The sequence below is a fragment of the Cheilinus undulatus genome, linkage group 21 (assembly GCF_018320785.1).
Source record: "Cheilinus undulatus linkage group 21, ASM1832078v1, whole genome shotgun sequence".
NCBI lineage: Eukaryota > Metazoa > Chordata > Actinopteri > Labriformes > Labridae > Cheilinus > Cheilinus undulatus.
Genome location: NC_054885.1, coordinates 23,111,647 through 23,124,290, shown reverse-complemented (window position 1 = coordinate 23,124,290; position 12,644 = coordinate 23,111,647). Strand labels below are relative to the sequence as shown.

The window sequence follows — 12,644 nt, the reverse complement described above, 5'->3', positions numbered from 1 at the left end:
TTCGATTATATTATATCATTAGTCACTGTTTTTTTTTTTTTAAATCCATTCCTCTTGGAGTGCCCTGTGACCAGCTTGATCAACCTTTTATTAACCACACCACTAGAGGGTGCCTACACCAGACATTCAATTCTACACAGAGTGGCTTTAAAGATACTTAAAAGACTTTGTGAGCTGCTTTTCCTGGCAGTATTAAATGTATTTTTATCTGTGTCTTTTAATATATATACGAATATATATATATACTGTATACGAAGCTTACACTGCATTAATTTCTCACAGAGATCATTCTGATGCGAGAGTTTGACCTAAACTTTGGGGGGCTTAAAGCCTTGTGGCCATACAAAATTCTTTTGTGAGAAAAGGTTTAGGTCATTCTGGGGTTAAAGAGGTAAAAAAACATGATCATACTTGGAACTTTACAGGCTTCTGGAAGACAGAGGGGCCGCCAGAGGACTTGTATTCTGCCCGGAAACTGTTCTGAGACACCACACTGTGGCTGAGGGATGGGATCTGAAGACATAAACAAAAAACTTGGTTCTCATTAAGAGAGATAAGATCCTCAAACTGTGCCTTTAATGCCACAAATAGTGGCATTAAAGTGACAGAGTCTTATCTAAGCTCAATTGTACTCACAGAGAGAAAGGCATGGACGATGTCAGCTTTAATAGAGCTGAGAGGCTTGTCTCGAATCAGGACAAAGATCTGCTCCTCTTTCTCCAGGCTGATGAAGTTACCAAACCAGGACCTCTTAGCCAGTCTGCAGATAAAAAAGAAGCCCCATTGAGACTATTCACACATTCTGAGTACAAATAAGCACGTATACGAAACAAATTTGGGCTGGCTGTGTTATTTTTAGCTGGCCTAAAAATAAAATCATAGAGAGATTCACATAAATGAATCCACTATATATAGCATTTTCCCTGAATAACCTAACAAACAGGTTCATAAAATCCAAAAATTTCTCTAAATCATTCCACAAAGTTGTTGAGGTAGCATAAAAAAATGAAACATGCATGGTTTGTAAGGGGAAATTTTACTCTGAGGTGACTCTTTAACAGCTGAATGTCTCCATGAAATATTCCAAAATGTTCTATAACAAAAACAACAATAAGTAAAAGGAATGATTCAAACTTTAAACAGCTGAGACAGAAGATAAAAAGGAATGATGATTTTCTGTCATTTTTTTTAGCTCATTTTACTTTCTTCTGGTCATGTGCTTGGTTGTGAATAGGAAATTTTGTTTTTAACTTCTTACTAATTATCCATGCAGTGACATATTGTTGTTTCAACTCTTTAGTACAGTTATCAAATATATGGCACTAAATATATGGTTTTATTTCGAAAAAGCATGGTCCTCTAACAGGTTTGCCTTCCAATTCAGCTCCTGTGTCACAACTCCTCATGGTGACTTTTATGTCATGAATGAATAAAGTTACTTGGGTTCAGAGAGCCAAAAAGAAGAAGACAACAAAATAAGTGAAGAGGAAGAAGAAGAGCAACAGGAAGAGAAGGAAGAAAATGGGATACTGCCAGTCAATGGTGTGGGGGCTCCACTTTTCTTAGGTACATGGGGGGGCTCAAGGAAAAAATGGTTGGGGAACACTGGTCTAGCCAATCTGCAGTGATGGTTGTCCTTGTTGAACTAAAATTAAAGTCCCATCTCCATACAGGATCTCTGGAGCTCAATCAGAGTGACCATCAGGTTTTTGGTGACCTCTCTTAGTAAAACCCTTCCCCCCTGATTGCTCAGTTTGGCTAGGACACCAGCTCTTGGAAGAATCCTGGTTGTGTCCAACTTCGTCCATTTCAGAATTATGGAGGCCACTTTGCTCTTGAGAAATTTCAGTGCAGCAGAACTTTTTTTCTGTAGTCTTCCCCAGATCTGTGCTTTGCAACAATCCTGTCTCTGAGCTCTGCAGGCAGTTCTTTTGACCTCATGGCTTGGTTTTGCTCTGATATGCATTATCAGCTGTGAGGCCTTCTATAGTGAGGTTTGTGCCTATCCAAATCATTTTGAATCAATTTATTTGAGTGATTTTGCAAAGGTTCTGAATACTTATGTATTTCAATATGATATTTCATTTCTTTATTTTTACCGATTCACAAAAATGTCTAAAATTCTGTTTTCACTTTGTCATGATAGGGTACTAAGTCAAGATCGATGAAATAAAAATGTGTTTTTCTTTGACTGTAGCATCAGGCTGCAACATAACAATATTGACAAAGGTGAATCAGGTCTGAATACTTTCTAAGTGCGCTGGATGGAAAACAGAGAAAGAAAAAGTAAGACATTTGTTGACTTACTCTGGACTGGACTCTGGGGTCAAGCTGGACATGTCTTCTGATGTTGGGACTAAAAAAAGGGCCGGGCGGTAAGAGACAAACAGGGAGGGAGAGAAAAGAAAAGGGCAGTTAATCTTGATGACAGGCTCTAATTAAATTGCCCTAATTACAGATAATCACAAAATCAGGCATTGCTTAACACAGCTGCAGGCTGCAGACTAAAGGAACGTGTGAGCTTCTTAGTAATAATAGATTCTGTCTGTTATGCAAAGTAGGAGAATTCTGATATTTTTAATAGTAAGCATCAAGGTCACATTAACAGAAACAGGATGACTCCATCGTCATTTCATTCTCTTTTTATTATTTATTTACATGTTCTCACCTTGTAGTTTGCGTCGATGGAAGCGTGGTGACCCCAGAAGGTTGTTTTTGAAAGAGTTCAGCCTTGTTCTCCAGTGGCCAGAGCTCGAGGCGGCCATACCACCGCTGCCACCCGGGCTAGAAGGTGGTGTCAGCGACAGTGAGGCCCCACCAGCTCCGTCCGCTCTGGAAGAAGAAGACGAGGAAGAAGAGGAGGGAGGGGTGGTGGAGGACGGGTGTTGGATTTGGTGCACAGGCGTGCCCAGTGGGGTGGGCAGCGGTGAGCCCTGCGGCGTGACCTGCGACACAGGAGGAGGGGTGGCAGAGGAGTTAGAGGAAGAGTGGACGTTCTTAGACTTGAAGACAGATGGAGAGGGGAAGTTGAAGAAGCGTGAGATGGGAGAGAGGAGGGGGGATGGTGATGGGGAGGGGGAGCGTGGTGTCTGCAGAGGGAGGGACTTCATGGAGTGAAGCTGCGGTCGCTCGGTGGGGCCCTTTGAGGGCAGGGTTTGGGTTTTTGGGTCGGGCGTCGGACGGGTGGGCCGAGAGTTGGTGGCACTTCCAGCTTTTGGGTCTTTTGAGGAGGAAGTGGAGGTGGGGGTGACTTCTGATTGGCTGAAAGTGAAGACCGGGCTCTGATGGGCACACACAGAGAGATGGATGGAAGGAGGAAAAGAGGGATGGACAAAAAGCAATGGTCATGAGTTATGGTTCACGGAAGGGATTCTTTAACATCCTGAATCAGACACAGTAAATGAAAGATGGATGTGGTTCTTTGTGTTGTGTGTGTTTAGGTGTGTTTACTCTTTTTCTGCATGTGTCAGTATGTCATGCAGACTTTTGAAGAAGAGAGCACAGTTTGGGTATGAAAGGGGAAAGTACATGACTGCGGATATGACAGTACGATGGGTAGCCATGGCTCATACAGACAGTTATCAAAAAAAAAAAAAACCTTCACAGGAAATTTGGTTCTGTGCTACTGGCTTCCTAAGTGATATTATGCTCATATTGAAGCTGCTGATACACTGTTCAAAATGTTTGTTTTTTTTTCTTTAAATGCTGTGTGCTCACTGACACCAACATAGATTCAAAGACAGATAAGGCTTCTTAGGCCAAAAACACAATAACACATAGAAATACCAAAAACAGATAAAAGTCTTATTAAAATTGATAAATAACTTTGTTCAATTAATCATTTCTGTAAGTCCAAATTAATGCAAGTTAAAACATAAGCGTAAACATAACCTAATAAAAAAGGAGAAGCACTTATTGAAGAATCTGCAAGTCTGATTTGTTTGCACAGAAAAAGATGCTCTATTTATTCCTTGGGGGAAACGGCACAAAACTGGGATTCTGAACAGTCACTCACTATATATAGAAATGTTTTTACAGTGTCTATAAAAATTATTCAACCCTTTGGATATTTTAACCTTTATGATTTTATAAATCAATCATGCTCAAAATTATTTGGCTTGTTGACTAAAGGATTAAAGAAAAGATTTGCCATCAAAGTAAACAGATTTTTGCAATGTAATGTCAAACAAAAATAGGTAATGTAAAATAAGTGACCGTATAAATACTGACCCCCTTCCAGTCAGTGTCTAGTTGATGCTTTTGTGACTTTTGTGTACCCATCCCCTGACTTATATTTTTCAATAACATTTTCTCTGATTTGCTTGGAGTGGTCTTTTGTTTTCATGGTGTGATGGTAGCCAGGAATACTGATTAACCAGTCACTTGACCTTCCAAACATAGGTGTCTTTATACTACAGTCAGTTGAGACATAATCACTGCAGTAAGGTGATCCCCATTTCACTAATTGTGAGACTACTAGTGCCAATTGGCTGGGCCTCTGATAAATTAGATCAATTACTTTATAGGGGGTGAATATTTATGCAGTTACTTATCTTACATCACATATTTTTATGTAATTGATATTCCTTAATAGAAAACTGTTTTTACTCTGACATTAAATAGGTTGTTTTTGTAAAAAAATTTTTGTCAAAAAAGCCAAATTATTTTGACAATGATTGATTTATAAAATCAATAAAAGGGTAAAACATCCATGGGGGTGAATACTTTTTATAGTACACACTGTTGCTGATTTTTGAATTTCCTTCAACCCCAAGATGCTATAAATGAGTGATTAATGCAGCTTTCTGGGCCAATCTCCCACTATTATGAGTATAATCATTTAGCCAGATTACGCAATTCAAGTTTAGAGCAGGGCATTTTACAGACCAGGCCCGTTTAGTAATAGGCAAAAGATAACAATCTAGCAGTACAATGTCAAATTTGAACAAGCGTTTTAAGGATAGCTGATTGAAGTAGGCATGTATAGTGTTGCTTTGAGGTAAAAATGCCAAAGTTTATGTTCCTAGAGAGCAGCTCTGGCTCTTTTTTTCCATGATAATAAAATCATTAAGACTGAAGTTCTTACCCTGGGACTGCTGAGAGGACTAGAGGACAGACCTGTGGATGCTCCGCTGACTGAGCGAGACCTTTTGAACACATCACACAACAACAAAAGTCATTGAGATTAATGGGGCTCTCAGAAGCAATCAAAATAGACCTTGTAATGATAGCCCAATTCTGCTGTTTTCATTAAGAAAAAAAATGTCTTGCGTCTGTGCTGGTTGTGCACCTCTGGCTGTGGGCGCTAGTATCCAGTGCCCTGCGAGGTGGGGTAGGAGATCCCTGTTCTGTGACACTGAGGACTTCCAGGCTTTTCCTCTCGGGACGACAGCGGCCATGACGTGTGAGCATGGGGGAGTCCACTCGCTTCCTGGGTGGGTCTAGGTGTGACAAAAATACATATAAAAAGGAGTATGAATTTTACAGCCTTAAAAAGTGGTCAAGTTTTAAGAATTCAATTTTAAGGAAAAATACAATTTGCTTTCAAAATACTTCTGAATGAGCATGTTCCTACCTAAGTCATTTCTAGGTGGCAGGTCCTCATCTTCACAGCTGGGGTATCGCTCTTTTCTGTCCAAGAGGAGGAAGTAGATCATCTTCTCCTGGTTCTCCCTGGAAAAAGCATGCCAAAAGTGAAGAGCCAGCTTTAGAGAGAGAAACAGGAAGTAGACACACAGCTTTTAGGCTGACCAAGCGAGAGAGTTGGAAAAAAAAATAGTGGTTTGTGAGTCATGGTTAATCTTGCTCTAAGAGGACAAAAATCTGCTGATCAGCAGTGATGGTATATTTTCATCTTAAAATGTGTCATCTTAGCAAATAGGTGCTTGTTGACCATCAAGTAAAGCAGAGTATCATTAAGGATTGATCAAGGGCCATGTTTCTTGCTATTTGGCAACTTTAAATCCAATAGTCACCCTCTTTTGGCTGTTTTTGTGCTGCACATTAAGCACATTAATGCACAAACATTAAGCTCAAGTGTTGTGAATTTTAGGTTACTTTTTGTGGAAAATGAGATTTGCACAGAGAATATTTATCAACTAGAACCATAGAGTGATGGCTATACAATACAAAAAAATACAAAATAAGAATGGCAGTTGAGTATTTCATGGAGCAGAGGAGAAATTAGCAGATTATAATTACATGCTCTTTGTCAGCAACTCATTTCACATTAGGCATTGTCATTTTATCCCTTGCTCTTGTGAAAACATTGATTTGTGCAGGTTTACTGCAATTTCTTCATGTCTGCCTGTGTTTCCTGTTGACAGAGACTGCTCTGCTACTAGTGTTGCATTGTGGGTGGAGATAAGCCACATTAGTTTGCAGAGAAAGGGACATAGAGGGGAGAGATGAAAGAGGCAGAGTAGTTATTGTTGCTCTTGTTCCTGCTTTGCCAAGCAGACTAATGCTGAAGTAATTGACAGACCACCAAGAGAGAAAGACTCAGGGAGACAGAGAAACTGTGAGAAAATTAACAAAACATGAATATGCCTGCCAAGTGGCAACATTTGAGGCTAAATACATTGCTGGGAAAAAAACGTAGTTCCTCAAATGACCACTTGAGGCTGGATCCAAAAGTTAGTCAATCCCCATTTGATTGTGTTTAAATGAGACTTTAAATGAAAAAGAAGTGTGTTTACAGCCAGCCAGTGGTCCAGGGTAAACAGTTAAGTGACAGATCTTCGGTTGTCTTGCTATGTGCCAACAAAGTTCCAGTCATTAATAGTTGGTTGTTTCCGCAGAGTGGTCTGGCTCAGTTTGGTACAGCTATACAACATAATCCATTATCATTAGATGCCTTGTCACCTTAAATAATGCGCACAATATGATTGATCTGCTGAAATTTAAGGTCTTACTTTTCCTTTAAGGTAAGAGGAAGGAGTCTAGAGTTTAGTTCAGATTATATTATCACTTACTGAACACTTCATCACTAAGGCTTTGTCTGACATTTTTCACCATCTATGGTTAAAAAAAAAAAAGGTGGCTGTTAATTTTCAATGAAGGCACTGACATCGGCAGACAACAGATTGTACTGAGATGAACTGCTTGGTGATTTTATATTGCTGTAGCAGTAATTTCCCATTGAGACTGGTGATGTTATGGGCTCCTATATTTGACCTGCCCAAATAAAATAAAGCCCGGAAAGAGATCTTTCCAAGGGTCTATGTTAAAAATTCACTCACACACAGAGATCAGTGTTTCACGCTTACAGCAACCTCATTCCAACAAATCTAGTGTGTTAAGAGTAGACACAAAGTTTGGATTTCACTTTATGGGACTTTAATGTTTCCAATACAAAAATTAGTTTATCTTGGCTTTTGCATCTGAGAAAATATTGTTGTTGGTTTGCACCTGCAGAAAAGATGGCTAGTAGCAGTCTTTCCTTTTATATAAAAATATGCAGTTAACATTTAAGTTAGCGTAAATGGAGCAAACAGCAAGTTTAAACCTTTAAGTCTAATGTTAAACAAGACTAGGTTAAAACCTAGTATATGGCTGACTGCAAATGTCTGGGATGCCTGTTGAAATGCCTGACTGAATTGTGTATTGTATCACTCTTAAAGTAGGATCACTCAGTCAGTCACTCAGATACATACAGACCCATCTGTAGGGCTGACCTCAGCAGTCAGCCAAAAACTCCTGTCATTTTGGGGGAAACCAGCTGATTTACTATCTACTTAACCCCTCAAATATCCGACGGTCTACCTGCGAGACGGATAGATTTTCTTTCAACTATTCAGTTACTCATAAAATGACTGTTCATAAGTATACCACATTAAACACCACCAGAAAGCTCTGATTCTCACTATTCTAATCATGTTTGCCATTAAAACCACCACAGCAGCCACAGTCTAAACATTACGCTACAAACAGACAATAATAAAAGTGACACAGCTCACTATTAGAGGCTCTTCTGATCATATTAATCCATCAAAAAACAGCCCTGCTGCATCAGAAAGAGTCCATACAATCTAAATCCAGTTAAATATTTAGTCAAAAAATAGGACCACATCAATGAAAATCCATTGAAAAGTTTTACACATGTCCAAATTTGCTGTTGTTGTTTTCAATAGTCCACTGTATTTGCTCAAATAATGTCTTTATTCCAGGCAATGCTAAATAGAAAAATGTCTGCCAACTTTGATCCTGCTCTTTTCCTCAGAAAAACAGGTGTAAAATACACATTTTCTGTTGTATCAGCTGTGGACCAGAACTAGCTAAGGCTTCATGCATTTTAGTTCAGATAAGTTGTCCAGCTACCTCCCAGCTACAGTCATCCACAGGCCTCTGTTTCACAATACAAATTCACACATTTGTTTGTGGTTGTGTAACCCAATACCAGTAGCAGCAACAGGGAGTCTGACAAATTGGGAAATAACCTCAGAGTGGTACCTTTCTAAATACACCTTGAATGTGCTTGTACTCCAAATAGTTTAAAAACAGCCTTCAGCTTAATGTGGTATTCCTGGATAGGTGTCTTTGCCTTATTTTACTAGTAATTCTAAGGGATACTAGCTTGTGAATTAGCTTTGGGCAAAGATAATACAATTTTTATATCCTTTGCAATCCTATGCTCCTCTTAACCTACACACCTATATTCCTGGTTAAAAACTACAATAATGTAAATAAAAATATTTTTGATTAGTCTGAATAATTGAGTTTTTTCAGCAGAAGAACTTCAAAAGTATTCTCATTCATTATTCAGGTAGAAGTATAGATACTAGGGTTTAAAAATACTTCTGTAGAAGTTGAAGTATCAACTTAAGCTTTTTACTCAAGTACAAGTATGAAAGTACTGGTTTCAAAAGTACTTAAAGTATAAAAGTAAAAGTAATGTAAGGGGGGAAAAATGCCATTAAGGACAAAAGCTTAGGCTGCACAACAGAGGCTAATTCCATTCTACCATTCCATTCTACCATTCCATTCCATTATATTCTACCATGAAATTCCACCATTCAATTTCATTATACTTTTATTTCCATTATACCATTCCATTCTATTCTTCCATCCCATTCTACCATTCCATTCCATTCTACCATTCCATTCCATTGCATTCCATTCCATTGCATTCTACCATTCCATTCCATTTCATTCTACTATTCCATTCCATCCCATTCCACCATTCCATTCCATTATACTTTCCATTCTATTCTATTCTACCATTCCATTCCATTGCATTCCACTATTCCATTCCACCATTTCATTTCATTATACTTTCCATTCCATTCTACCATTCCATTCTATCCTACAATTTTATTCCATTCTACCATTCCATTCCACCATTCCATTCTACTTTCCATTCCATTCTACCATTCCATTCTATTCTACCATTCCATTCTATTCTACCATTCCATTCCATTATACCATTCCATTCCATTATACATTCCATTCCATTATACATTCCATTCCATTGCATTCCATTCTACCACAGTGCACTACCCCACCTCCCCAAAAAAACATTTTTCTGTGAAGTGGCAGGAGAGAGAATCCCAGTGCTTGCAGAGAAACCAATCAGAAGCCTGGGCAGAGAGTATTCAGCTGATCTGTCAGACAGACAGATGGTAGCTGTTGTCACATACCAACTGAAAGAGGGCTTGAAGCGGATAGACCTGAGCTACCTTCCTGGCAAATACATAGTCTGGTTCTACCAGTCTACACTGTTCCATCGTGTAATGTGGCCACTAAAGATGTCTGAAATAACAGCAACAACTGCCACAAAACTGGATGCCAAAGCCAACAGTTACATCCATAAGTGGCTTGGACTTCCAAGGTGCCAGTCCGATGCATCTTTGTTTGGAAGAAATGCACTCCAGCTACCACTGAAAAACATCTCCACTGGTTACAGGCTTGAGAAGTCCAGACTGGTCCTGAAACTCAGACAGTCAGGTGACCAGCAGGTCAGGAACGCTGGTGCTAGGATCCAGACAGGCAGGGCATGGAAGGCAGAAGACTGTGTTGACAACACCAACTCCAGACTTGTGGGAAGGACACAGCAAGGAACATGTGGCCTGGGCTGGGGAGAGCCACTGAAACTGTTGTCAAGAGCATCCCTGAAGGAAAGGAAGAACCTGGTGGTCACAGAGGTGGCAAGGATGGAGGAGGACAAGCTCTTTCTCAAGTCCATCGGCCAATGCCAGCAAGGCCAGTGGACAAAGTGGGAGGGCATTCTACCAAGGTCAGTGGGTTGGAGTGACCTCTGGAAGATGCCTAAGGCAAGAATTAGTTTCCTCATCCGAGCCACGTATGACACCCTTCCTAGTCCAGCAAACCTGGCACAATGGTATGGCGCAGAGGAGAGTTGCAGCCTGTGCAACACAGCCCCAGGAAATCTCCACCACATCCTGTGTGGCTGCCAGACAGCCTTGGCGCAGGGCTGCTATAGATGGAGGCACGACAAGGTGCTGAGGAAACTGGCGGAACACACAGAGACCATGAGGCTCACGACAAATGAGAAGCCAACTTCCCAGCAGAGGTGGTTTGTCCATTTTGTGCCAGCAGGACATGCCACCCAAAGCTGCCCACAACAGGACAGAACATCAGTCCTGAGCCCAGGCAAAGACTGGTCAATGACAGCAGACATCAACAAGCAACTACGTTTTCCTGCTGACATCACCGTCACCACATTGACACCTGACATTGTCCTGTGGTTGACAATGGAGAAGCGAGTCCTGTTAGTCGAGCTGACGGTCCCTTGGGAGCATGGCATCCAGGAGGCATATGAGAGGAAGAAGGCACGGTATGCTGACCTTGTGGCGGAATGCCAAGAGAAAGGCTGGCGAGCAACAACATACCCAGTTGAAGTAGGCTGCTGTGGCTTTGTGAGCCTCTCAACCAACTGCTTCCTAAGAGATACTGGCTTCACATCAGAAAAGGTCAAGAGGATCATAAAGGATCTATCAGAGGAAGCAGAGAAGGGAAGCTTCTGGCTATGGCTGAGGAGAAATGACAGGAGTTGGGGAAAGCAAGAGGCCACATGTTGACCTGACCATCAAAAGCCAGCTGCAGGGAGCGGCAGGGAGACGTCCATGGCCACTGCCCCACCATCCTGAGATGTTCTGGTGATTAAAGGGGCGAAACATCAAGGAAGGATGGCTCCCAGCTGAAGACCCAGCAGAGGTGCGTCAAGCAGAAATGCTATGCAGGTACTGGTCTGCCTGTTAACAATCTAATGTTATATTAAAATGTTACTGTTTAAAAATTTGGGATGCACCTGTTTCAGCCATATTTATGCCCATTGAAAATGAACGCATTTTAGTACAATGCAAATACATTCAAGAACCGTATACAGTATGTGTACTACCAACTTTCTCGCTGGTGCTTGGTTGGGATATTTCGCTTGAGTTCTCTTGAGTCTCTGCCACAGACATCTTTGTACTAGGCTACATACATCTGCTATTTCCTTGCTGGACTGTGACATGATCTGTGTCATGTCCGAAGGTGAAATGGATCACATACAAACCACTAGGGTGTCAGAATGGTACTATGTTTATACTTCTCATCCAACCACAATTAATTCACTCTATCTGGATGGTGCGATGTATCTGGATAGTTTTTTGGTTTTTTTATTTGTGTTTTTTTGAATGATGACAAGCTGGAATGAAAACAATGAAATGAAATAGGAGTAACGAGGCTATTTTTAAAACGTAAGGAGTAGAAAGTACAGATAATTGTGTGAATATGTAAGGAGTAGAAGTAAGAAGTTGGCCAAAAAATAATTACTCCATTAAAGTACAGATACCCAAAATTTCTACTTAAGTGAGGTAACGAAGTATTTGTACTTTGTTACTTGACACCTCTGCACATTTATGCCCTCAGAGTGGAAGTGTTTGATGGGTTTTATTTACTCACTCCTCACTTGTAAGGTCCTGTGTGAGTTTGACCCGATCTCTAAAGCACCCTAAGGAGTACATGCTTTCCAGGACATCAGGGTCCAGCTCTGTTAAGGACACAATCCTCTTCACACACACTCGGCGAGGGGGCGGCTGCTCTGGACAAGGCTCGTTACGCCCACTCCTGAAAAAGAAAAACATGTTAGAAATATCTCACGGTTTATAGAATGTACAAATAAACACAAAGGACTGACATTACACAGGTTTGACAATGTCTACAAAGAGAGACAGTAGTGATGGTTTGATAAGAGACAGATAGGTAGATTTTTCTTCTGCTATCTTCATTTTCTGATTCATGAAAGTTTTTTGCAGTTTCTCAAGGAAATCTTCTTAAAGTTGTTTGTTTTAACCTACAAACAACCATCAAGCCCCCTAACTTTGTCTGTAAGTATAGTTAAGCAAGGCATCTTCCTGGTCAGAGATAGTTTAAGAGGAACTTAAAAGGTTAACCTGGTCAGGGTACTTAACTCTACAAACCAAGCAATATTCTGATAGAGAACAAGAAGAAGAGACTGTGGCTGTCTGATGTTATCTCTATGTGCATTTTCAAATGTCAAAATTGAGTTTAGGATGAGAGTATATTAGAGAGGGAAAAAATAATGCAGAAAAAAGTGAGAAAAATAATATACTTACTGGTACCAGGCATGTTTCTGTATTGCTTCTAGCTGTTTTGAAGAAAAAAGCCAAGATAAAAGC

The 12,644-nt window shown here is 40.4% G+C and overlaps 1 protein-coding gene across 3 annotated transcripts in view; it reads right to left on the bottom strand.

The window, feature by feature from the left end:
• brsk1b (BR serine/threonine kinase 1b) overlaps nucleotides 1-12,644 on the bottom strand; it is a 35,732-nt gene that overhangs the window by 7,787 nt on the left and 15,301 nt on the right. For 2 of the 3 annotated variants that reach the window (XM_041778368.1, XM_041778370.1), the window contains 9 exons: nucleotides 12,582-12,613; nucleotides 11,908-12,072; nucleotides 5,576-5,673; nucleotides 5,291-5,441; nucleotides 5,087-5,147; nucleotides 2,669-3,281; nucleotides 2,308-2,356; nucleotides 637-760; nucleotides 412-513 (listed from right to left, as the gene is read on the bottom strand). In XM_041778368.1, coding sequence (XP_041634302.1) covers nucleotides 412-513; nucleotides 637-760; nucleotides 2,308-2,356; nucleotides 2,669-3,281; nucleotides 5,087-5,147; nucleotides 5,291-5,441; nucleotides 5,576-5,673; nucleotides 11,908-12,072; nucleotides 12,582-12,613 — 1,395 coding nt within the window. The remainder of the gene's footprint in view (nucleotides 1-411; nucleotides 514-636; nucleotides 761-2,307; nucleotides 2,357-2,668; nucleotides 3,282-5,086; nucleotides 5,148-5,290; nucleotides 5,442-5,575; nucleotides 5,674-11,907; nucleotides 12,073-12,581; nucleotides 12,614-12,644) is intronic. The other variant, XM_041778369.1, reaches the window with a different exon arrangement.